The sequence below is a fragment of the Rhinatrema bivittatum genome, chromosome 2 (assembly GCF_901001135.1).
Source record: "Rhinatrema bivittatum chromosome 2, aRhiBiv1.1, whole genome shotgun sequence".
In the NCBI taxonomy this organism is placed as follows: Eukaryota; Metazoa; Chordata; class Amphibia; order Gymnophiona; family Rhinatrematidae; genus Rhinatrema; species Rhinatrema bivittatum.
The window spans coordinates 634,941,643-634,968,475 of NC_042616.1; the positions used below are offsets into that span (position 1 = coordinate 634,941,643).

At 46.3% G+C, this 26,833-nt stretch overlaps 1 protein-coding gene across 1 annotated transcript in view; it reads right to left on the reverse strand.

Moving 5' to 3' along the window:
- LYPLA1 (lysophospholipase 1) overlaps positions 1-26,833 on the reverse strand; it is a 122,087-nt gene that overhangs the window by 90,976 nt on the left and 4,278 nt on the right. The window contains exons 3-4 of the mRNA XM_029591278.1: positions 20,348-20,413; positions 5,063-5,110 (exon numbers count right to left, since the gene is read on the reverse strand). Of these exons, the coding sequence (XP_029447138.1) occupies positions 5,063-5,110; positions 20,348-20,413 (114 nt within the window). The remainder of the gene's footprint in view (positions 1-5,062; positions 5,111-20,347; positions 20,414-26,833) is intronic.

Genomic DNA, 26,833 nt, shown 5'->3' on the forward strand with positions numbered 1-26,833 from the left:
AAAAAGGAGGCAGAGGCATAGCCGGAGGGACCACTGTTAAAGGCGGAGTCATGGCTCCCGATCCCCGATCGGGTGAGGGTTGCCTCGGTAACCCGGTCGCAGGAATGGTCGGTGCCTTTCCTGGACGGGGTTTCTTCGACAGCAGCTCTGACGATGGCGAGGTAGATGATTTTGCTCCCTCAATGGTCAGAGTCTTACGGTGTCAATGGTGATGTTTCTCACTGCGATCCCCTCAATCCTGAGGGAGAGTAGAGGGTGTCGATGGCCGAGACGTCGATACCGGTCGGTGGTTGATGCTGGCATGAAGTCGACTGTGCCTGTTCTGACGACAATGCAATGGATGGAGTCGGGGTTTGAGCACGGAAGAGAAGTTCCATCTTCTCCATTCTGGCCTTGTGACCCTTCAGTGTTATTAGGGCACATTTGGTGCAGGTCAAGACATCGTGCTCGCAATCTAGGCACATTACACAGACTTTATGGGGTCTGTGATAGACATGGTGCGGGTACAGTCTGGGCACCGGAACCCCGATGCCATGGCAAAAATCGAGCCTCAGTATGGTCGACGGCCAGTAGGCCGCGAGGGCCAAACTCAACGGTAATAGACGGGAGACAGGTAAAAACTTACCTGAGTACTGCAGACAGAGAAAAGTTAGAGGGACCCCTGTGGGACAATTTAACTTTTAGGAATTCCGTGAGGAAAATTCCTGTCCGGAATCTCTTCAGAGCTCCTTTACCATAAGGCTATTGCTGCGCAGAAAAAAAGACTGAAAGGGGACCCCTGCTGGCTGCAGGGTTAGTGCCATGCTAGGCATGCCCAGTAGGGCCCAGTCAAAGTTCTGGAAACAGACGTTTTCCGTGATTGGGCTCCATCCTGTTGATGTCACCCATATGTGAGGACTACCCATCCTGCTTGTCCTGTGATAATCACTCAGACCTTCATATAAAAAAAATCCAAAAATCAATGGAAGAGAAGCTGTCCCAGATACACACTGATATCCAGGGCACCATAAGAACATGCCATACTGGGTCAGACCAAGGTCCATCAAGTCCAGCATCCTGTTTCCACCAGTGGCCAATCCATGATATACGTACCTGGCAAGTGCCCAAAAACTAAGTCTATCCCATGCTACTGATGCTAGTAACAGCAGTGGCTATTTTCTAAGCCAGCTTGGGTAATGGACTTCTCCAAACCTTTCTTAAACCCAGCTACACTAACTGCATCTCCTGGCAACAAAGTCCAGAGTTTAATTGTGCGTAGAGTTAAAAAGAACTTTCTCCTATTAGTTTTAAATAATCTACATACTAACTTCATGGAATGCCCCCTAGTCCTATTATCCGAAAGAGTAAACAGATTCACATTTACCCGTTCTAGATCTCTCGATTTTAGACACCTATCACATCCCCCCCTCAGCCGTCTCTTCTCCAAGCTGAACAGTCCTAACCTTTTTACTCTTTCCTCATAAGGGAGCTGTTCCATCCTCTATCATTTTGGTCACCCTTCTCTGTACTTTTTCCATCGCAACTGTATTTCTGAGATGCGGCGACCAGAATTTTACACAGTATTCAAGGGGCAGTCTCACCATGGAGAGATACAGAGGCATTATGACATTTTCCATTTTATTCACCATTCCCTTCCTAATAATCCCCAACATTGTTTGCTTCTTTGACTGCCGCAGCACACTGAACTGACGATTGCAATGTGTTATCCACTGTGATGCCTAGATCTCTTTCTTGGGTGGTAGCACCTAATATGGAACCTAACATTGTGTAACTATAGCATGGGTTATTTTTCCCTATATGCAGCACCTTGCACTTATCCACATTAAATTTCATCTGCCATGTCTATGCCCAATTTTCCAGTCTCACAAGATCATCCTGCAATTTATCACAATCTGTGATTTAACTACTCTGAACAATTTTGTATCTGCAAATTTGATTACCTCACTTGTTGCATTTCTTTCCAGATCATTTATAAATATATTGAAAACAGTCCCAATACAGATCCCTGAGGCACTCCACTGCCCACTCCCTTCCACTGAGAAAATCATCCATTTAATACTGTCTTTTAGCCAGTTTGTAATCTACGAAAGGACATCGCCACCTATCCCATGACTTTGTTCCATTAAACCATGCTTTTCTATATGTTCTGTGATTTTGATCTTTAGAACACTTTCCACTAGATTTCCTGGAACTGAAGTCAGGCTAACTGGTCTGTGGTTTCCATGATCACCCCTGGAGCCCTTTTTAAATGTTGGTGTTACATTGGCCACCCTCCAATCTTCAGGTACAATGGATGATTTTAATGGTAGGTTGCAAATTTTTATTAATAGATCTGAAATTTCATTTTTTAGTTTCTTTAGAAACTTGGGGTGAATACCATCCAGTCCAGGTGATTTACTACTCAAGATCGCCAGTGCTCAAAGTCTTTCCACTTGGTCATAAGCCAAGTGGAAACTTCCTAGCCTTCAGGAGAGTGGCCACCACAGTCTGAGAATAACCTCTTTCAACTCAACAAGCACTCTCAAAGACCAAACCATAAGATAAAGCTGATTCAGAACCTTGTGAAACATGGTATCCTGTAATAGCAATCCCTTGTCAAGAGAAGCCTTCTTGATACCCTTGGTTTCCCCCAGGGACTTCATAAGCTGGTCTAGATTCTCTCCAAACAAATGTTTCCCTTTAAAGGGAAGATTACATAATGGATTTGGAGGACACATCCATGGACCAGTTGCGGAGCCAAAGGAGTCAAGCTGCCACTGCCGAAACCTTACTCTGAGCTGCGGTGTGCACCAGTTCATACAATGCATCCGCCACATAAGCCATCCCTGCCTCCAAGCGAGCCGCCTGGGTAGGGGTCAGGACCCCAGAAGCAGGCTTCTGAATCCAACAAAAACCGGCATGCTGCATCATGCTCGCACAGACCGCCGCACAAAGACTTAAAGAAGAACTCATATACTTGAGCTAAATCTTCAACTTGCGGTCCTGCACATCCTTCAGAGCAGCAGCCCTGCCACCGGAATGGTGGTCTTTAGTGACCGTCAAAGCCATGGCATCCACCTTAGGTGTCTTAAGGCGCTCCAAATGTTCTTCCAACACAGGGTACACAGCTTTGCCATAGCCTATCCAACCTTCAGCCCCACTCCTGGCTGATTAACTTCTGGATAGGAAAAATACTGGGCGGGCCTCGAAGACCATCCAAAACCAGACTGACACCCTCACTGACTAACTTCACCCCCAATTCCTCCAAAACCTGGTGGATAAGGGGATGCAGCTCCTCCTCAAATGAACCACACACGGGTCATCCCCCTCAGTCCTGGTGTCCACTAGGATCTGGAAGTCTCTCATATCCGGAGCTGGGAACTAGGTCTCATCTGGATCTCCATCGGGATCCGCATTGGGGGGAAGCCCTCTTCCTGTGTGTCATCCGAGACATCCAGCTCCCTGAGTCCAAGCCTGCATGCAGTCCCCCCGCACGTTGCCATGTAGCCGAGGCAGTTTTGAGGAGCCCAAACTCCTGAGGCTTCCTTTTTGCTGAGCTCCTAGCCACACAGTCCTTGTGCATCAGAAGAATAAACTCAGGAGAGAAGCCACCCGGGCCTGCAGGCAGGTCAGTGCTGCTAGAGTCAGATTCTTTGCCTCCCTCACTCCCCTGCTCAGGTTCCTATGCCATGGGGGACAGCGGGGGGGGGGGGGGGGGGTGTCATCCTGGGGCTCCTTTCTGGACACAATGGGAGGCAGCAGATGACCTTCCCCTTGGATCCAGCCCCGGAAGCTGCCTGGCGAGAAGACTTCTTGGTCTTGTGCCCCTTTGATGGAGGTTCCTTCTCCCCCCGATGCACAAGATGTTTTTCTGTCATCTGAGCAGCTGCAGCACAATCCCCAGAGGCTCCTGGTCTGGAAGCCGTGTGGAAGGGCCGCTGCTAGAAAATGGTGTGCGTGCCAAAAAGCACCCAGACCTGCTGAGCAGACGTGCAGGAGAAAATGAACAGCACTTGCACCAAAAATAACTTGGCCCCACTCCCCACTGGGGAAGGAAAGCCAGCACCTTACTAATGTTGCTGCTTGACCCCTCTCCTCTCCCCTGCTCCTTGCCACAGACCGATCCACCCAGCAGTGCCGCTGAGCTCTGAGTCAGCAAAAACAGACTTTTTACTTAAACACAGAAAGAGCTAAATGAAAAGAAAAAGTCCCAAGGACACTTTCCTGAGCCAGCAGCTGGCAGGAAGGCTGCCTCGGGATCGATGAGGGAGCCAGTCCCCTGGCTATCAGGGGTCCTGAAACGCTCGGGCTAACCCTGCCAGGGGTATTCAACCCCCCATTCACCCAGCTCAACCTAAGGGATGGCATATCAGGGAGCAAATTCCAAACTCCAGGCAACTCAGTCAGGGCTGCAGTCATGCACCACCACCACCACCTACTGAAGACAGAAATACCGAGGAGCTGCAGGTGGCACACGGTGTGTATAGCTATGCCTCAAAGTTTTGCTTCTCTGCCTCCATCTGCTGGGGGGAGTGCATAACCCACTGGTCTGGACTGATCTGGGTACATCCAGGAAATACTGATATAGAGAAGTTCCTAGACTTGATATATATACATGATTAGGGTACACTATTGATCAAAACTCCTAAATCTAACCTCTATCAAGTTAGATATCAGTCTTAATCTTGACAGTTTTCCCCTGAAACACAATCATTTAGATATCCAATTTGATTGTTACAGAATGACTTGAAAAGCAAAACAAATGACCAATTCTATACTGTAATTTGTTCAGCAAAAAATAGCAACATGAACATTTAAAAGCAACCCACAAGCCAGATGACAGCAGTAGCAGGAATAAATTTGATAAATAAGATCTGGATTTTTGTGTGATAGCCAGGGAACAGCAGAAAAAAATACAAATGAATCTTTGTGATTCACGTGCATTTTATGTAGAGAAACAGGAAAGAATGGTAATGCATATCCCTTTAATTTTGAGGTACTACTGATTTTTTACGCAGAGCATGGCTATAAGCATTATAGCATAGATGGAATAAGATTGTCAGTATTCTTAAAATTTACTTACCAAGACGGCATAGCCATGTTCATATTTAACGTAACAGGTGTAATTGGCCTAAATTGAATAGAAATAACCAGACATAAGTAAATTGTATGACAATCTATACAGTAGCACAGAGGTTCCCAAACCTGTCCTGGGGACCCCACCACCAGGCAGGTTTTCAGGATATCTACAATGAATATGCAAATTTTTCATGCATACAGTGGAGACTCAGTATATTCAAGTTTCTCTCATACATATTCATTGTGGATATCCAGAAAACCTGCCTGGCGGTGGGGTCCCCAGGACAGGTTTGGGAAGCTCTGCAGTAGCACTTGACAGTTCTCCCCAAAACACAAAAGGGCAGATATCACATACCAATAACTTTTTTTTTTTTTTTTTTTTAAGTACCATACTAGAAGAAAAACGCTGCAAACTATGAGGGTAGGCAGCACACTTCTTTTGCATACATTACCAATGCTGATTTTCAGTCTCAGACTTCTGTCTTTCAAACTGATATTTCACCACTAAAGCAATAGCAGAGGCCTATAGATGCATTTTCTTGCTGCAGTCTGGCTTATGTATAACACTGAAACTATCGTGGCTGATTAATCTCTAGGACATTGCTGCAGACAAAAATTGCCACAGTGCACAAAAGAAATAACACTTTTGGAATCTTCTTTGGAAGTAATGTAAAGTCAAATGGATAGATAAATCAGCAGCTTATAGATTTTATACCTTTTAAGGACATTACAATATTTTTTGCTGGTATGAGAAGAATGATTACAGAAATATATAGTAACTGCTACTGTAGTCATCAGCTTTTGCCTGACAGATGTTCCAGCTTCAACCTGGAAATTTGTTGCCTGGTCCCATCCTTTGACATCAGAGGGAACCAACAGAAGGCATACCCAATACTAGCAGCAGTATAGGCCATCTACCATTTGTCATTCGTGGCTCTGCTGCAGCCATTGTCTTACCTGCTAGACATTCCAGCTTCAGCCTGGTGACTGAAGGGTGGCCTAGCTGCACTCAGCAGAAGGCAATATGAACTAGTCCATACCCTGTTTCCCCGAAAATAAGACAGTGTCTTATATTAATTTTTGCTACCAAAGATGCACTAGGCCTTATTTTCAGGGGATGTCTTATTTTTTCATGAAGAAGAATTCACATACCGGTATATTGTTGAACAAAAAAATGAACATTTATTATATTCTGGTTATGCTGGTTTGTGATGACAACTAACTGAATCCTATCAAGAATTTCTTGTTACTAACATTGCGGTAGTTCTATGTACCGTACAACAATCATTTGTATATTGTTGAACAACAAAATGAACATTTATTATATTCTGGTTATGCTGGTTTGTGATGACAACTAACTGTGAATCCTATCAAGAATTTCTTGTTACTAACATTGCGGTAGTTCTATGTACTGTACAACAATCATTTACGGTACATTTACAGATCCCCATATTTTTAAACACAAACCAAGATTTATTCTATGACAGTCATGTCATCATCTTCTGGCACATCATCATAACAATCTAAACCCTGAATTTCCTGGTGAATTTCTTGTAACTGCATTTCTTTCAGAATTATTGGCCCAAATCTCTCATGTCTAGCAATAGCACTGTCCTTAAATGAATACTTTTTGTCAAGGTAGCCTGCTCGTAGTGCATTTGCAATGCAACTATCAGTGATTTTCTCCCATGAATTCTTCACCCAAGACACAACCTCTTGCAGTTTAGGCTTCACAAAGTTTCCACGCTGATTTCTCTCCATTCTATTTTCAATGTAGTCATTAATTTGCATGCGCAAATTGTCCTTGAATGGCTTGTTTATTGCAATATCAAGAGTCTGGAGATAGGCCGTCATTCCTGCGGGAATCATTATTGAATCTATTCTTCTTGCGTGAAGAAATGTCTTCATGTCTTTAGCGCGGTGTGTGCTGGCTGCGTCCCAGACTAGCAGACCTCTTTGGCTCCCTCGCATAACAAGCGGAAGCATTAAATCGACCCACTTCCTTATAACTGCTTGTGTGGCCCAGGCTTTTTCAGTTTCAAGAATAAAAATGCCTGAAACACATTCAATCTTATCCTTCGTGCCCTTAGAAATGATTAAAGGTGGGACTTTAGTGCCATCCAGACGAATTGCCAAAATACAGGTAACACGTGCACTTTCGTAAGCAGTGGAGGGAATGTACACTGAGGAGGCACCACGCTGTTCAATTGTTGTTTGAGATGCTTGGCCCATAAAAACTGCAGTTTCATCCATAGCAATCATGTTGGAAAGATTGTATTTAGATAAGTCAGCGTCATAAATAAAGGACTTGAATTCAAATGCACGTTTAATAATTTCAGCATCTTCCAGCTTAAACAGTGTTGTGGATCTTCTTAAAGACAGTTCACTTCGCTGAAGGAAACTATCCAGCCAGTGTTGTGATGCTTTGAATTCTTTGGGGGCTATATCGAACTGTGGTGCCATTGGAAGGGCAACTTCTTGAATCTGAGCCCTATTCACAACCAAAGCCTTTGCTCTCCTGTCAACAACCCATTCACAGATCAGGTCTTCCAGCTCGGCAAATAATGGTTGCCGACCTGATCCACACTTGCGCTTTTTAGCATTTCCGTTGTCCACTTGTTGACTGAGGTTACCGTAATCTGCTCGCCATTTTCGGACCAATCGGATACTCAACATTTTCTCTTTGCAGAAAGCAGTAAGATTTTTGCCCTGAGAGTCTTCCACGATTCCTTTCTTGTACTCGACGGAATAGCTCTTTCTTTTTGCGCTCATGTCTAGGGGTAAAAATATAGTACCAGTACTGTTTATTTCTTGTACTTTAGACCTTTCAGCAGAGAAGCAGACACCCCCTAAAGAATCAAAATGGCACACTGGTTGCCTGACACACACAGGGCCACAAAAAAGGGCTGAAAAGTACCTGGCTCCCACAGACTGGAACGATTTCCCACAGCAGTTCCTGGACCACTTGTATAGCAGGGATGGTATTGCGGCTTCCAGCCACCAGGAGGACCTCAACACTCCTCTTCTCGGGTCACAGCGGCCCTGCTGCCGGGGCCTCTTCCTCTTCTCGGGCCACAGCGGCCCCGCTGCCGGGGCCTCTTCCTGGGCCGCTGCAATGATTTGCGGCGGCCCGTAAGCGCTTCTCTTCTGCACGTGCTGATGCTCCTTCTCCTTCCTGCCCACGCGGCTCCGGCAACGCTTATTTCCGGGGTCGCGCAGGCAGGAAGGAGGAGGAGCATCAGCGCGTTTGAACGCGATCATTTTCTTCGGGCCGTGGTGATGTGAGTTCCACCACGGCCCTGCCGATCTGCCTGCTACATGCGTGTCACTGACGGCCGCATGAGCCTCCCTGCGCCCGGGGGCATTGGCTCCCCTCGGGATACCACTGCTCGCGGCGCCCCCTACTGTAATACCGTACTTTGGCTTGAAACTTTATACCGGTACAGTAATTTTAAAAAATGCAAGCTGCGTCTACGGTAAGAAGCATCCGTGAAGCGTTAGGCCCGCGCAACCCATTTTACTGTATAGAGCGCTATACAGTATCCTGGGTGCGCTGGCCTAACGCTTCACAGACATGCTGGTACCGGTATCTGTCATTTCAAATGTCATTTGAAATGACAGGTACCAGGAAGTGGACGGTTCTCCTATGCTTGGGAATGCCAGTCCTCTCTCCTCTCCTCCCGAAGCAAGCAACGAAAGCGGAAAAAAATAAAAGTTGCAAGAGAGAGGGGAGAGAGGACGGGCAATCCTATGCTTGGGACTGCCAGTCCTCTCCCCTCCTCCCAAAGCAAGGCGCGAAAAGCAGCCTTGCTCCGGGAGGAGGGGAGAGGACTGGCAGTGTAAAGCAACGATGTGACTTACTTTTTTCACAGCCCTCCTCCAGAGACGGACTTCGATGGACACAGATCGCGGCTCTCCTGCCTCCCGGTGGCGAAGATGGATGCCTGCACGGGCGAAAGCGGCCCCTGTACGTGCGATTGGGCCGCTCAATGCGTGCCGTGACGCCACCGTCGTGACGTCACGCATTGAGCGGCCCAATCGCACGTACAGGGGCCGCTTTCGCCCGTGCAGGCATCCATCTTCGCCACCGGGAGGCAGGAGAGCCGCGATCTGTGTCCATCGAAGTCCGTCTCTGGAGGAGGGCTGTGAAAAAAGTAAGTCACATCGTTGCTTTACACTGCCAGTCCTCTCCCCTCCTCCCGGAGCAAGGCTGCTTTTCGCGCCTTGCTTTGGGAGGAGGGGAGAGGACTGGCAGTCCCGCGGGTAGGATCGCCCGTCCTCTTTCCCTTGCAACTTTTTTTTTCGCTTTTTTATTTATTTATTTATTTTGCTTTTTCGATTTTTTTGTGCTTTCATTGCTTCGGGAAGTGGGGAGAGCACTGGGGCTGCCCCGGAGACCAGGGCAGCCCCTGACGCGGCCAGGGCAGGTGAGCGGGGGCTGGGGAAAAGTTTGCCGCTTACCCTTACCCCTGCCTCTAACGCAGGGGTAAGGGTAGGCGGTAAGTTAGCAGGTTAAACGCGGGCAAAACGGCAGGGGCGAGGGAATACCGTAGCTAATTCGATCGTTTTACATGTACTATGTGCTAGGTCTTACTTTCGGGGGAGGCCTTATATTTAGCAATTTGGCAAAACCTCTACGAGGTCTTATTTTCGGGGGATGTCTTATTTTCGGGGAAACACGGTAGTGAGCCACTGCCAAAGGAGTGAGCCAAAGGGACCTCAGAGTGCTGTTGAGACCCAAGAGTGGGGAAGTAGCCTAGTGGTTAGAGCAGCAGGCTGAGAATCAAGGAAGCCAGGATTCAAATCTGACACTTCTTGTGACCTTGGGCAAGTCACTTCATCTTCTAAACTTAGGGGCCTCATTTCCTAAATATTTTACCCATAGACACAGAATGGGGGAAAAGCCTTAGTAAATCAGGCCTTTTAATTGTAAGCCCTCTGGGGATAGGAGAATACCTACTGTACCCTTAATGTAACACCTTGATCTACCAATGAAAAAAAGGTGAGAATTATAACTAGAATGACTCAGAATTATGAATATATTGTATTTTAAGATAGGTGATTTATGAATTACAGTACTGCTTTATTGTATGATTTCTGTATGTTTCATACAGGGCAAATTTTAGTGGAAAAGCACAAAAAAAAAATCAAAGAATAGAACAGAATGGGTATTAATGTACAGCATAAAAACATACAAACCGAAAGCTAACTTAACTGATTAAGACTTATTAGGGCATGAAATTTCAGGTCCAGCTGTAGTAGCCAAAAAATTTCCATTTGCCAGACTTGCTCACTCTCAGAGTAGCATAGTAGCAGCGGGGGGAGGGGGGGGGGGTGAAGAATTACATATAATTAGTGGCAGAAGTCAGGATAAGCTTCTGAACAAAAGAAAATTCTTTACCTGCTAATTTTCGTTCCTGTAGTACCATGGTTATGTCCCCCGTCAAGCAGATGGAGTCAGAACAAAACTCGAGGAGGGGGAGGTCCTATATAACCTCACCACCCTTACCTCAAACTTCAGTAACTAGCCTAGCAAAGCCAAGAGGAGAAGAGACTGAGGGATCAAGTATCTAAATATTCTCAATGCAACAGAACACAGTATATAACTGTCCCAAACTAAACCCCCCTAGGGAACTTGCAAACAGAACTGGGAAAACAGAACAGCCCCTGGATCCCCAGGGAGCTTATAGGCATATCAGAAAGTACAATCGAGCAGAGGCGAACCCCAGAACAACCCCCCCAACGGCGAACAGGGAGGGTCATCTGGACTGATCCATGGTACTACAAGGAACAAAAATTAGCAGGTAAGGAATAATTTTCTTTTCCCTGAACGTACCAGGATCAGTCCAGACGGTGGGATGTACCAAAGCTTCCCTACTATGGGTGGGCCGGAGACAGCCCTGCTCGAATGATGCTATCACCGAAGGAACCAAAAATTGGCGCCCAAACATCCAGGCGGTAGTGCTTCAAGAATGTGTGGAGAGACTTCCATGTTTCCGCCCTGCAGATTTCCTGCGAAGACAGACGTACTCTCCGCCCAAGATGTAGATTGCGAGCGAAGGGAGTGCGCCTTGACTCCCAACGGTGGGAGCCGACCAGCTCCAATATAAGCTGAAACAATCGCCCCTTTCAGCCAACGTGCGATGGTAGCCTTGGAGGCCATGCGACCCTTCCTAGGACCCGACCAAAGTACGAACAGATGATCCGAAAGCCGAAAGTCACTGGTGATCGCCAAATATTGCATCAAACAGCGCTTGACATCGAGCTTGCGAAGTTCTCTGGAGTCCGATGAAGAAAATGAAGGCAGCTCGACAGACTGGTTGAGATGAAAAGACGAGACTACCTTAGGTAAGGAGGGCACCGTATGTAAGGAAACCCCCTCCTCCGTGAAGCTTAGGTATGGCTCCCGGCAGGACAATGCTTGAAGCTCAGAGATGCGGCGTGCCGAGCTGATCGCTACCAGAAAAATAGTCTTGAAGGTGAGATCTTTGAGGGTGGCCGCCTGGAGAGGCTCAAAAGGTGGGCCACTAAGGACTCGGAGGACCAGGTTGAGACTCCAAAAAGGACAAGGTGGTCTAGACGGTGGTTTCAAGTGCCGTACCCCCTTGAAGAAATGCATAATATCCGGGTGAGAGGAGAGAAGCGAATCATTCCTGTTGTGGAGCAGGGCACCCAAAGCCGCCACCTGAATCCTGATGGAGTTATATGCGAGCCCCAGATCCAGACCAGCCTAAAGAAACGAGAGGATTTGTGCCACCGAGGCGCGCGACTGTTGAATGGACCGAGAATTGCACCAAGTCTCAAACACTTTCCACACCCTCACATTCGTAACTGAGGTGGACGTCTTGCGAGCCCGCAAGAGGGTCGTAATCACCGGTTTCGGATAGCCTCGACGTCTCAACTTACCCCTCTCAAAAGCCAAGCTGAAAGACAGAAGCGATCTGCCTCCTCGAAAAATATGGGACCTTGCCGAAGAAAAAGTGGAAGATGTCAGACGTACCAGGCCCTCCACCACCAGGTTGAGAAGGTCCACGAACCACGGCCGCCTGGGCCACCAGAATTACCAGGCCCCTGATGAGACTATCTGCCGAATCACCTTTCCCACTAGGGGCCACGGGAGGAAAACATACAAGAGGACCTGTCTGGGCCAAGGGAGAACCAGAGCATCGACTCCTGTGCCGTGCTCCCTTCTCCGGCTGAAGAAGTGATGTGCCTTTGCATTTCCAGCCATGGCCATGAGCTCCATGTGGGGAGTCCCCCAATGATTCACGATCAGACGCATTGCTTCCTCAGAGCTCCCACTCACCCAGGTAGAGGCGCTGGCGGCTGAGAAGTCCGCCTGTACGTTGTCCACGCCTGCAATGTGAGAGGCCGCCAAGCGAAGCAAATGGATCTCTGCCCACTGCATCAGCTTGTCTGCTTCCCATGCTACGTGCAGATTCCTCATACCGCCCTGGCGATTGATGTAGGACACCGTGGTCGCGTTGTCCGAGAGTATCCTGACCGCCCGATGATGAACCAGATGAAGGAAACCCTTCAGGGCTAAACGGACCACTCTGGTCTCCAAGCAGTTGATGGGCCACCGTGCTTGAACCGCCGTGTATGGAGCTCAATCCACAGACCGCCCCCCAGCCTGCCAGGCTGGTGTCCGTGGTGACTACTATCCACTCCGGAACCTCCAGCAAAACTCCCTGTGCCAAGTGGTGAGGATTCAACCACCAGCTGAGACTGAGGCGAGCCGGAGCTGGAATCGGGAGCACCGCCTGAAGTCCCGAGAGACCGGTTTCCACCGGAACAGCAGGGCCCTCTGGAGGGGACGGAGGTGCGCAAAAGCCCACGGGACTAGGTCAATCGTGGAAGCCATGGTTCCCAGAACTTGCAGGTAATCCCACGCCATAAGGCTCGGGAGCGATGCAAAGCATCTGCTCGCGCAGCACCTGGGCTTGCTCCGGCCGGAACACCTTGCCCACCTTTGTGTCGAAGCGCCCTCCCAGAAAGTCCAGCGACTGGGATGGTGTAAGGTTGCTCTTGCTGAAGTTGATTATCCACCCCAGGGACCGCAGGCGTTGCACTACACGTCCCACCGCCTGGAAACCCTGGGCCAGGGATTTCGCCCAAATGAGCCAGTCGTCCAGGTAAGGGTGTACCAGGATCCCTTCCCTGCGAAGCTCTGCTGCCACCACCACCATGATCTTCGTAAACACGCGTGGGGCCGTCACCAAACCGAAGGGAAGGGCCCGGAACTGAAAATGCTGCCCCAGGATCTTGAAGCGGAGGTAACGCTGACAATCCCGATGAATCGGGATATGAAGGTACGCTTCCGTGAGGTCGAACGAAGCGAGGAATTCCCCTGGATGAACTGCAGCCAGCACAGAGCGGAGGGTTTCCATGCGAAAACGTGGGACCCAGAGGGACTTGTTGACTGTCTTGAGATCCAGGATGGGCCGGAAAATGCCCTCCTTCTTCGGCACCACGAAATAGATGGAGTAATGTCCCCGACCCAGTTCGGAGGCGGGAACCGGCACTATTGCCCCCAGCGCCAGAAGGCGTTCGAGTGTCTGGCAAACGACCCTTCTTTTGAGAGGAGAGCCGCAAGAAGAGAACAGGAACCTGTCCCTGGGCACTCGGGCAAAATCCAATACGTAGCCGTCTCTTAGAATATCTAGGACCCACTGATCCGTCGTGATACGGAGCCACTCCTCGTAGAATAGAGCAATCCGGCCCCCTATCGTGGAGTCGGATCATGGGTCTGCCTGGCATCATTGAGTCGTCTTCGAGGAGGAACCCGGACCCCGGCTCTCCTTGCCGGGCCTGCACCCTCGAAAGGACCGGTTCCAGCTATGCGAACGAGACTATGGAGCCCGGGGAGGCTGTTGCTGCCTTGCAGTGTGCGCCCGGCACTGATTGCGGTACCTGTTCCTTGAGGAACCGAACGACCTAGAGGAGCGAGGCCTATCCTCCGGGAGTTTATGAACCGCATTCTCGTTGAGGGACTTGATGATTTGGTCCAGATCTTCTCCGAAGAGGAACTTGCCCTTAAACGGCAGCGACCCCAGGCGAGTCTTAGATGAAGCATCCGCAGACCAATTTCTGAGCCACAAAAGACGAGTCGAAACCGCCACCACCATAGAGCGTGACAAAACTCGGAGGTGGTCATACAGGGCGTTCGCCCCATAGGCTACCACGGCCTCCAATCTATCCGCCTGCTGGGCCTCCGCAGCCGGCAGGCTCTGGGAGGTGAGGAGCTGCTGTACCCAACGAAGGCCCGCTCTCTGCGCTAAGGAACTAAAGATGGCCGCTCGCATCCCAAGCGCTGAGACCTCAAAGACTCTTAAGATATACCTCCAGCTTCCTGTCCTGAAGATCCTTTAGTGCCTTGCCACCCGTAACCGAGATTGTGGTACTCTTTGTGACTGCCGAAACGGCGGAATCCACAGCCGGGACCTTGAGCAGTTCGAGGAAGTCCTCCGGGAGGGGATATAGCTTCTCCATAAGCCCTGCCGACCCGGAGCGTGGCCTCCGGCGTATCCCACTCCCGGGAGATTAATTGCAAAAAGGTGGGATGTGTCGGGAAAGCTTTGGACAAAGGCTTAAGACCCGCCAAGAGCGGATCCCCTTTCTTCACCTTGGGATCCGGTTCGACGGGCTCCGGAGGAGGATCGATGTCCATCTCCTGCAGTATATAGGGGATAAGGCTGTCCAGCTCTGCCGCCTGAAAGATGCGAAAGACCCTCTGATCGTCACCTGGGACGCCAGGGTGGGATCATCTCCGGCCGCATCCGGGAAGGGTCTCCCCCCAGAGGGGCAAGAGGACCACCTGAAGGCCCAGAGGGGTCCCTAGAAGGACACGGCATCTCCGTGGTCGGCTGGGCATGGCCCTGCGGCTGGAGCCCCCCGAGGGAGGGTCCCGTGCGTGCCAGCTTGGGGAGGGGAAGGAGCCCCATAGGTAAATCCAGTGACAGGTTCCTGCTCTGGAGGAAAGCCCGATGCATCAACACCACAAACTCGGGCGAAAACGAGGGAATCCCCGATGTGGTACCCCCTGGAGTCCCTCCCCCATGAGAACTTGCCTCCTGCTCTGTGAACGGTGCTAAAACTGGAGGCACCGCCGAAATCAGGTCCCCAGCTTCCTCATCCTCCGAGAACAAGATGGCCACCGTTCCCGGGCTCAGCGGGAACGCGGCCTGCCTTTTTCGAGCCACGCAGTCCTCCCTGCGGGCGTCTCCACCGTCCCCCTGGAGCGAGCTGTCATCATCGGCCGGCAGACAGCTAGTGCAGAGTCCCTCTCGCGAGAGCCGGCTCCCCTGCTGGCCGCAGGCGGAGCAGGACGCAGCTTTCGGCATCGCCAGTCGCCGGTGAGGGGGAGGGGTATGAAACAGGCTGATGCGGTCCAATCTTTCGCTTCCGACAAGGCCGGCTCTCGCGCATCAAACCCCCCCCCCCCCCACCGACCGATAGGAGCTGCCAGGGAAAACAGACCTCCCAGCGGCTGCCGGCCCCGGGGAATGAAACGTCGCGGGGCCGCGGGTCGGAGGAGCGAGGGGGGGTTTGGAGGAGTGGCTAGCCCCACTAGCTTGCACTCCAGGGATCCGGCGCAGTCCTGAGTCCAGCTGGAAATAAAACAAGCTGTAGACAAAAACAAAACACTTACCCCAAAAAACGGCAGAAAAAAAGAGAGGTGGTGAGAGGGAAGGAAGAAATGAGACCAGCCGAGAATCAGACCTGTCAGCAAGACCCCGCTCCCTTAAGGCAGGTAGTTTCTTCCTTCTATACTGTTTTGTTTTTAATACTTGATCCCTCAAAAATAGCCCCAAGAGGCCTAGAAAGCCTAATCTCAGGTGCTGGGGACAGTCGGTCCCCTGCTCACATCTGCTGGAGTCAGAAGATACTGAGGTTTGAGGTAAGGGTGGTGAGGTTATATAGGATCTCCCCCTCCTCGAGTTTTGTTCTGACTCCATCTGCTGGACGGGGGACATAACCCACCGTCTGGACTGATCCTGGTACGTACAGGGAATGTCCTATTTGTTTAAGAAGTCTCATAGTCATTTTTATTTTTGGCCTATCATATAAGCCTCTTAGAATACATGGAATAACGGACATTTAAACTCAGTTTAAGTTTCTGCAATGGGCATACTATGGATAAAGTGAACATTTAAAAGCGTTGGAGATTTTAACATACAATAACCAGAGAAACTGAGCCTAGAGACTTTTCCAGCATTTGGGCCTTTTAGAATATTTCGCAACATTTAAAAAGTCAGAGTTGTAACAGTTGCAGAGCAGGTGGACCCTGTATTAGCAAGGCAAGCAGAAGCCTTTTGGTACTTTGAAAGTATCGATAAGAATGAGGACATGATTGGAGGAGAGTCCAGATATCTATTGACTGATGAGAGCTGCAGAAGTATCATAAGTATTACCTGTATTTTAAGAAAACAACCAATGAGGGGAGGCCTCATTCAGAAGCTTCTTCTACCTCCTGATCACATGAGAGAAGTGAAACTGCATAGGATGCTGTGATAAGCTATTTTGGTCTCTTGACCCAAATAGCCTAGACACCCTAACGTTTTAGGGGTGTGGATTTATGCTCAGATCCAAGAGAGATGAAGGCATACAAATCAGATCCAACCAATGAGAAGACAGACATTCAATCTTGCTCCTTGATTGCATAAGAGCACCATAAAAAAAGTGAGGCTGGACCCTAAAAACTGGGCTAACGCTCAGCCCCCAATGTATCAGGGCAACGCAAGGCCATCAGCCCCAACACAGACAAGGCCTTGGGCATAAGATCAGACAGCCAGATCCAGCCCAAAGCAGATGCGAGCAGAAGGGACAGACCACACATGTTCAGGTGGGCCTAAGACCAGAAGGAGACATGCAGAGGAGATATGAACTACTGGCTGTTACAAGACACTTCATTTTAGGGAGTGGTAAGAAAGGGAGGACACTGGGTAGTTAGAAGCACTATTTGCATATCAAAGTATGGGGAATTGAAAATTGAACAAGGTAAATATGTATAAGTAATTTTATATTTTCAATCAATACATTCTCTGAGTCTTACAATCTATGCCAGAGTGTGAAAGTTTCTAGAGTGAATGAATTGCATGGTCCATAGATTTATATTACCTGTCATTCCATTCTCCAAATCAGCTTAAATCATATAGGTACATGATCTATACATTAAGTACTCAAACATTCCATCATTAAAACTTAAAACTCAGTCAGCATTTTCTGATATGTAGCAGTATCAAAAAGCCATACTGGCACCAATGTGCCTTTTGTTCAGCTAAAGGCCATCAAGGTAGAGCAGGGCTTCTCAAACCTGTCAGTGACCCCACAGCCAGTCGGGTTTTCAGAATATCCAAAATGACTATGTATAAGAAATGTGCATATACTGAGAGCTTCCAGTCCAGGCAAGTTTATATTATGCATATTCATTGTGGATATCCTGAAAACCTGACTGGCTATGGGGTCACTATGACAGGCTTGGCAAACCCCAAGATAAGATGAAGCAAACAGTCCTACCTTGTTCGTGGCACCTACTTGATACCAATGTACTTTACTTGCAAAGTGGTGATGTCTGGCACTCATACATGCACCAAAAAACATTGAATATGTTTATTTCCAACCATCTTCTCTTCTCTTCCCCCCAACCCTCTAATTATGTTAAGCAAAATTAATCAAGATTTATTTATTTATTTCGGATTTTTATATACCGACATTCTCAATACAAGATATGCCTAGATACAATACAAGATATGCCTAGATCCTATTCCTCCCCCCCCCCCCTTCTCAATTTCCACTCCTTGCTCCATCTTCCAAATACCTCACCACATGGTGGCTGAATCCCTCCCTATCTTACCCTTTTCCACTGTTTAGCAGGGCACTGCACCACCTCTTTAGTACAAACTGCTGTAAGAGGGACACAGGAAGTGCTTCTCAAATACTGCTGCCCTTTCCATTTCCTGGTCCTCAGATCATGTGCTATAGCAGGGGTCGGGAACCCATGGCTCGCGAGCCAGATATGGCTCTTTTGAGGGCTGCATCTGGCTCGCAGACAAGTGTCGCCACACTTTCAGTCCCCCGCTGACCCAGCTGCTCCCCGGTCCTCCTCCGCCCGGGCTTAAAATGCCGTCAGCCCGGGCGGAACGCGGCAGGACAGCTGAAGTCAGCGGCACCGGCGTGCTCTCTTCTTCCCCCCCCCCCGCGGCCCGGAAGAGGAAGTGGAGAGCATCGGGTGCGTGCGCGGGAAGCAGAGACCACGCTAGTATGGTCTCTTCTTCCCGCCCCCCCCCTCCCCGCGGCCTGGAAGAGGAAGTAGAGAGCATTGGGTGCGTGCGCAACGAAAAGACTGCAGCGCGGCTCGGAGGAACATGAAGAGCTTCATCCGCGGCCGATGGGACTCCACCTCCACGAGGGCTGAAAATGAAGGAGGTTAGCGTTGGGAGGAGGCTGCTGCTGCCGCGAGTTCCCGAGGTGGGGGTGGGGGAGAGAGAGTGAATGAGCGAGCAAGCATGTGTGTTTGAGATCCTGTGTGTGTGAGTGAGAGATTGCATGTATGTGAATGATTGAGAGCCTGTGTATGTGAAAGAGAGTATGTCTGTGATTGAGAGCCTGCCTGTGAGAGAGAGAGAGCATGAATGTAAGTTTACCATTGGGAACCTGTATGCGTAAGTTTGTGATTGAAAACCTGTTTGTGTGAAAGAGTGTGTGTATGATTGAGATCCTTTGTGTGTGAGAGAAATCATGTGTATGTATGATTAAGAGCCTGTGTGTATACGTAAGAGAGAGACCATGTGTGTCTGTGTGTGATTGAGAGCTGATTTAGGTGAGGGAGCATGTGAGTATGTGATTGAGAGCCTGTGTGTAAATGAGAGAAAGAGAGGACATGTTTGTAAGCATGTGAATGAGAGCCTGTGTGAGAGAAAAAGACAGCATGTATTTATGTGATTGAAAGCCTGTGTGTAAGCATGAAAAGATAGACAGCATGTGTGTAAATGTGTAATTAAGAGCCTATATAAGTGAGAGAGAAAAAACATGTGTATATGTGAGTACTGAGAGCATGTGTGTATAGGTGTGTCATTGAGAGCCAGTGTGAGAGAGAGTGCTGGTATGTGACAGAGGAGAAAGTTCCAAGCAAACCACCCTGCCTCCTGCTAATTCAGAACAATCTCAGGACACCTGGATATCAAACGTTCCCAGGTATGCAGAGCAAAAACATTTTTGTATCCTTATTTTTCATTACTGGGTCTTTGTGTCTGCTATTTTGAAATATTTTGTTGGTATCTGGAAATGTTTTATATGAGTTTTTAATTATTGGATATTCCACTCATCAGCTGTTTCGAAATATGTTCTTTTTGTTAGTACAGTTTTACTGCTGATGATTTTATATTTCTTGATTTGTTTTATAAGGATGGGTGATGTTTCTTTTTTCCTTTGTTACACTGCATACAGAGACTCTGGCTTGTTGCAGTTTCCAATTCAGTTTTTTCTGCATGCTTCTTGTTATGCGTTTTGGTCTCTTTATTCTATGTTAGGTGAGGGACAGCATGTGATTCAGGTGAGGTTTTCTGCTGGCGTGTAGTTTCTGTGTAGGACTCTATAGCAGCCTGACTTGGTCCATTTTCCTAATAGGAGATGTATTGGTGTCTTAAGGCCTGGTGTAATATTTTCAGAGACTTATTGTACTTTAAAAGTGTGATCTTACATAAAATGCACACATTTACTTGTATTTAGTTTTAAACATATTGTATGGCTCTCATGGAATTACATTTTAAAATATGTGGCGTTTATGGCTCTCAGCCAAAAAGGTTCCTGACCCCTGTGCTATAGCATCCCTGCAGCCCCCTCCCTCACACTGTAGCAGCAGTGCAGGCAAGTCACTGGCCAACTCTTAATTTCTGGTTGCCAATGGCAAGTTGGCAACTGGAAATTTCATTCTTCCTCTACTTATTATGGTATCCCAATATACAATATCAACTAAAAGTATTCTCAAACTGAACCAGGAAGGCTTGGAATCAGTTTGCACATTCTTGTAACCTTGTCTAATAGTTACCTTTCTGGCACACCAACAAAAAGCACGGTTTCATTTCCATTTCAGACTCCTCCTTGGAATGGTCAGTTTTGGAAACATGGCTGAAGTATTACATAACCCAGGGAAGGAAGGATATGTGAAAAACCAACAAGGAAATAAAGGAGACTAATAATGTTTTTCTTAATTAGAGCAAGATAGTAAGGAGAAAAATACAAGCCTCACAGAACAAAAGGAAATAAATGTAAAAAAAAAAAAACTTACGCATGTGGACAAATGTATTTTACATGAGGACTTCGTATACCTGCAAATGCTTCTGCCCAGCCATGCCTGTAAGAGGAAGATATTTTATTTAATAACTTTTAGATATGTTAAACTTCATCTCTCAATATATTTTTGAACAGTAGTCATGGTATTTACTTGGCAGATCAAGATTGAATGCCATCTGCAGAACTGTGAAGTAAAGATTACACAGAGCCTAGTTGTGCAATACCCAATTACAGTCACTATAATAAAGAATCTTCTTTCATAAACAAGGTTATGAAAAGATTTTTTTTAAAACATTTTTCAAGTTACTGCAAATGTTTAAACACATTGATAATATAACATTAGTTAGACAAATATATGCATAATATATAACAATGAGAAATTTAATTCAAAATTACTTTTAACTCAAAATTACTTTTAACTTAATTTTAACATTTAGCTTCAGTAAGGCTAAAATATGCATGGATCAACCCTCAGAACAGAACATCTAAATGTGCCTTATCAATATGCCAAGTCTAATGAGGCAAGTAAATGCATAGTGGGAGTCTTCCTTACCATTAATTTGTTCAATTAACTTATACAAGAAGAATCAAACAAATTTTCAAAGATATCTGCGGATAAAAGGTTTTACCCACAAATCGGCTGTCTGAAAATTGCCCATCATGTATGCAGGTAAAGCACGTTTGATTACCATAAACTTTTCTGTAGAGAGCAGGATGAATTGGCCATTACATATGGGTGACATCTGGCTGTACTGAATAACTTGTCTCTTAGCTAGCACAGCTTTGAGCTCTACTGAGCATGTGTGGGAGTTCTTGCACCGATATTGCCTCATGAGCCTCCTCAGTCTATATTGGGATGAATATGCATGAGAGATTTGATTGAAATGGAGACAATGCATGCAAGTACCTCAAGCATATTCACTGTGGATATTCTGAAAACCTGGCCTGTTTGTAGTGCTTGAGAACCGGGAATGGCCACCTCTGGTCTATATCATAGCTAAATCTACCTAGGTAGTCAACTCTCCAAGGAGGCAGGTGTGTATTCCATGGCTAATTTATCCTGTTATCTACAGAAAACACCATTTACAGTGAGCAAGCATGATTTTTCCCATCAATAAACAGTCAGAATTAGCCATTATAACCCCAAGCTGAGGGTTTATTAACCAAGGACTCCAATGATGAAGGTGAACTGCAGAGACTCTTTTTGTTGCCTTGGCAGGGAAAAACATTGGTCAACCACCACTGAGCAACTTGACTCCCCTGCCATTCAAGCAGGAGAATGAAGCAGCCCATATCAAGGGCTCTGATGTGTTCGCCTTAATGGGCGATGCTAGGAGTCTGGCCTGAGGCATCGCCACAGCAATGCTGGAGAGGAATGGCTGGATCACTCCGTCTTTAAGATGAAGTAGAGAAAATTCTCACTAGACCTGCAATCTAGCAGAGTGACATATCCTCTGACCTGGTGCAGGCAGAACAACGTTCTTTGGGGACATGAATAGATCCTGCACCTCAATAGTTTTTTTTCTGGAAGCAAGTGACAGTATGAAGCTTATCTGAACTGGAGTGTCTAATCAGAACCCCTCTATCAATCCAAAAGGAATGATGGCTGTGGTAACTGGAGGGGGGCAAAGTTAGCATGACCCCCTTCAACAGCTGGCCTATGTGGTTTACATACAGCTGTGCTGGTAATGCTGTTCGCTGATTCTGATTCAGGCTCAGTGCATTGAATACTTCGATGAAGTGTAGTGCAAGGAGCTTTTTGGCAATGTGTGCATCAGTTGCAAAGTGATTGGCTTTGAATGGGCAACCACACTTTTGCACTGTATATCAATAGGCCTTTAGTATGGGAGGTGGATATGTCAAGATATGTCAAAGGAGTGCTTTGATGCCTCCTGTGCATTGAGTGCATTTATTAGTCATGCATATCGATGCAGGCAGAGTACACCACATTAGATATCAAGTGCAACAACTGTCCTACATTGAAGAAACATCAGAATTGTCCCTCACTGCTTTGTGCCAACAGTGCCATCTGTCCACAAGCATAACAGTCTGCTTAGTCATGGTCTACAGTGAAGCAAGGATAGTATTCAGTGAGAATGTGGGTTTCTTTTTGCCACTATTTTGAGGAAACAGCTTTCCTTTTTTTATAGCCCTGAAAAATGCTGTTGTGACTGCTGTAGTGCAACAAGACAACTAAAAGAAGGAAAAATGAAGAAAATAACGAAAATGAAAAAAATTAAGTGGCTTGCAAAAGTATTCAATCTCCCTAAAAAATCAAGATTAGCATAGATTAAAAATGAGATTGAAAATCTACTTCAAGAGCAATAAATGAATAAAGTGAAATCATTCTCTCTGCACTTTTTGTAAAATAAAATTAATCACTGAAATGCTGCTAGCAATAAGTATTCAACCCTTTCAGACTAATACTTGACAGAACTACCTTTTGCTGCAATAACAGCTTTAAATATGTTGGGGTAAGTTTCTGCCAGTTTTGTACACTGTTCAAGGGTGATTTTTGCCCATTCTTCCTGGCAAATTTGCTCCCAGTTAGGTTAATTAGATAACGCTTATGGACTTCAGTTTTCAAATAGTGGCACAGATTCTTGATTGGATTGAGATCTGGACTTTGACTTGGCTATTGTAGAACATTCACCTTTGTTCAACCTGTTTTGGCCTTGTGCTTGGGATCACTGTCCTGCTGAAAGGTGAACTTTCTCCCAAGTTTTAGTGTAGTCGACTGAAGCAGGTTTTCTTGCAGTATTCTCCCTGTTTGTTGCACTATCCATCCGTCCTTCAGTTTTAACAAGATGCCCACTCCCTGCTGAAGAAAAGCATCCCCACAACATGATGCTGCTACCCCCATACTTTACTGCTGGAATAGTGCTTGCTGAAGAATAGGTAGTGCTAGGTTTGCACTACACATTGTTTTGAATTTTGGCCAAAAAGCTCCATTTTTGTCTCATCTGACCACAAAACCTTATCCATCTTCGCTGGGTCACTGATGCTTTCAGGCAAACTCCAGACATACTTCGATGCGATAAAGATTTGATGTGTTTCTTCATTAATGGCTTCTTTCTAGCAATTCCCCTATCCTGGCTTTGTATGCAGAGCTCCTGAAATGATTGACTGGTGCTCCTCCACTGAACCCTGTAGCTCTTTCAAAGAAATTGCTGGCCTCTGTGGCTTCCCTCAAGTCTCCTTGCTCTGACGCTGAGTTTTGAGGACCTTGCCTAGAGAGTGTCTGGGTAGTACGATGCAGCTTCCAATTCCTCACAACTGATCCAACAGTACTCACTGGGATATCCAAGCACTTCGATATTTTGCAGCCTTCTCCTCTTTTGTGCATGTCTAAAACTAACCTCCTTAGAATGCTCTTTGGTCTTCATTTTCACAGCTTTCCTTCAGATCCAGTCTGACCAATGGTACTGAAATACCACAAAAACTGACTTTTGTAAATGATTCACACAAAGGCCAATTGTAATCCAATTGTTAGGGCAATATCTTTCATCTGTGTAAACTTGGAGCATTCATAGCACAGGAGTTGAATACTTATGCAAGCAGCATTTTTCAGTTTTAATTTTTTTTTTTTTTTTTTACACAAAAAATGCAGAGAATGAATTGTGATTTTGAAAATTTACTTTAAGAGCATACTGGTTTGCAATAATCTATGTAAGCATCATTTGTAGTCCACACAAATCTGCTAAGGGGTTAAATACTTTTGCAAGCCACTATGTGGAGAGACTGGGTACACATCTATGCGGTGCTCAGACAAGAAATGACTGACATGGTTCATGAGCAATGCCTACTTAGGAAATTCTGCACATGCTCAGTAGAGCTTAAAGTTCTACCAGCTAGGAAAAAATCCATTCACTGCCACTGAATGAGGTCACCCACATGTAATGGCTAATTCAACCTGCTTCCTGGTAGAAAAAATTGGTTACACAGTTACATAAGATGCAACTTTTACCCACATTATAATTGAGTTCCTAGGGTAGGCTTAGGTCAGGATAGGAAATGATGCACAAAGTTTTGGCTAAAAAATGTATCTGCAGAAAATGCAAGTGTAAATCTACCAGTACTTTTTCCTTAAGCAATTTTCAAAGGAAAAAGTACCAGTGTATTTTACCTTTGAAAATTGATGCAAAGACCACACAGAGCTTGGCAGTTTGAAAATTGCCCCCATATTTTTGGGTACTACTGCTCATGAGTATAATGGTAATTGAGACCATTTGCCTCAAACAGAAGTCGCATCACAGGACCTCGTCCCACTTGTCATGGTTCTTCCCACCCAATCTGAGCATTCCAGTATTTCTTTATCCAAAATGCATCTGTCAATAGTGTTTAGTATCAGATTAATCTATACCAGATCTTCCCACACATGCCCTGGGGACCCCACAGCCAGTCAGGGTTTCAGGATATCCACAATGAATATGCATGAGAAGTTTATGTATCATCAAGACTCAGTATATGCAAGTTTCTCCTGCATATTCATTGTAGATATCCTGAAAACCCAACTGGCTGTTGGATACCCAGGACAGGTTTGGGAAGCCCTGATCTACACAGTATATATACAAACAGGTTATATTTATTTATTTATTTAAGGCTTTTATATACCGACTTTCTTGATACAGACCAAATCAACTCGGTTTACATTGAACTAAGCAGAATTATAAACAGAATTATAAACAACATTTCAACAAGAGACATTTTTGAGGGAGCATAAAAGTTACATTATAACAAGGTTGCCTTAACTGGGAGAAGGAAAAAAAAAAGAGGGGGAGAACAAAAGATAAATTACTATGTACAATAAATTACTATATACAATGGAGTATGGGAGGGAGGTAGGGGCCTCATAATGGTTAGTAGGCAATTTGTTAATTTACATAAGCAATATGATAATTTTAAATCAGGCTGTTGGGCTAGTGGCTGGGAAGGCTCGGCAAAACAGCCATGTCTTTAGTTTCTTTTTGAAAGTTAGTAGACAGGGTTCCTGCCTGAGGTCTGGAGGTATGGCGTTCCAGATGGCAGGTCCTGTGATAGAGAATGTCCTGTCTCTAATGTTAGAGTGGTGTACACTTTTGATTGGAGGAACATGTAGGGATCCCTTGTAGGCATCTCTTAAGGGTCTGGACGTCGAGTGCACTTTAAGAGGGTGTGAAAGATCTAATGGAGTCTGATGGTGAATATTTTTATGGATAATTGTCAGTGATTTATGAAGGATCCTGAAGTTTACTGGGAGCCAGTGAAGATCTTTCAGGATGGGGGAAATATACGCTCTCCGGTTAGTATTTGTTAAGATTCTCGCCGCTGCATTTTGGAGCAACTGGAGAGGTTTTAAAGTAGAGGTCGGTAGACCATGCAAGATGGAGTTGCAGTAGTCTATCTTAGAGAAAAGAATGGCTTGAAGGACAGATCTGAAGTCGTGATGGAAGAGGAGCGGTTTGAGATTTTTGAGTACTTGAAGCTTGTAGAAGCACTCCCTTGTTGTATGTTTTATGAACTGTTTTAAATTCAGATGACTATCTATTATAACTCCGAGATCTCGGGCGTGGGATATTTGTATGTTAGGATGCAGCTGGTTATGAAAGGGACTGCCTTCTGGGGTGATTAGCAGTAGTTCAGTCTTGGAAGTGTTGAGCACCAGGTTAATGCTTGAAAGGTGTTGGTTGATCTTTTGTAAATGGGAGTTCCATAGTTTGAGTGTTGAGTCCAGTGACCTGGAAATGGGGATTAAAATTTGTACATCGTCGGCATATATATAGAACTTAAGTTTTAGATTAGCGAGGATGTGGCAGAGAGGGAGTATGTAGATGTTAAATAGTGTGGGCGATAAGGCGGAACCCTGAGGAACTCCGAATGGGGCATTAGTATGAGAGGATTCCTTGTTATTGATTTTAACCTTATAGCCTCTGTGGCTAAGGAAGGAGTCGAACCATTTGATAGCTGATCCTGCAATGCCTATATCCGATAGCCGGTTTAGTAGGGTATTGTGATTTACCGTATCGAAGGCTGCGGAGATGTCAAGAAGGGCTAGAAGGAATGATTGACCTTTGTCAAAACTGATGTAGATTTGATCAAGGAGTGAGATGAGGGTTTCAGTGTTGTGATCTTTTCGAAAACCGTATTGTGATGGGTGTAGAATATTATGGTCCTCCAAGTAGTCTGAAAGCTGCTTATTTACAATTTTCTCCATGATCTTGGCTATAAACGGGAGATTTGAGATCGGACGGTAGTTGAGGTCATCTGGATCCAGGTTAGGTTTTTTGAGAATGGGTTTAAGAGTGGCCGATTTGAGAGCGTCTGGGAAAATTCCTTGTGAGAGGGAACAGTTAATAATATCAGCTAGGTATTTGGAGAGGTATTCCGGTATGAAAATCAGTAATTTGGAGGGTATATGGTCCAGAGGGTGGGACGAAGGTTTCATTCTTTTTATCAGATTTTCCACCTCTATAGTTATATATAGCTAAGCAGTATCACAAGA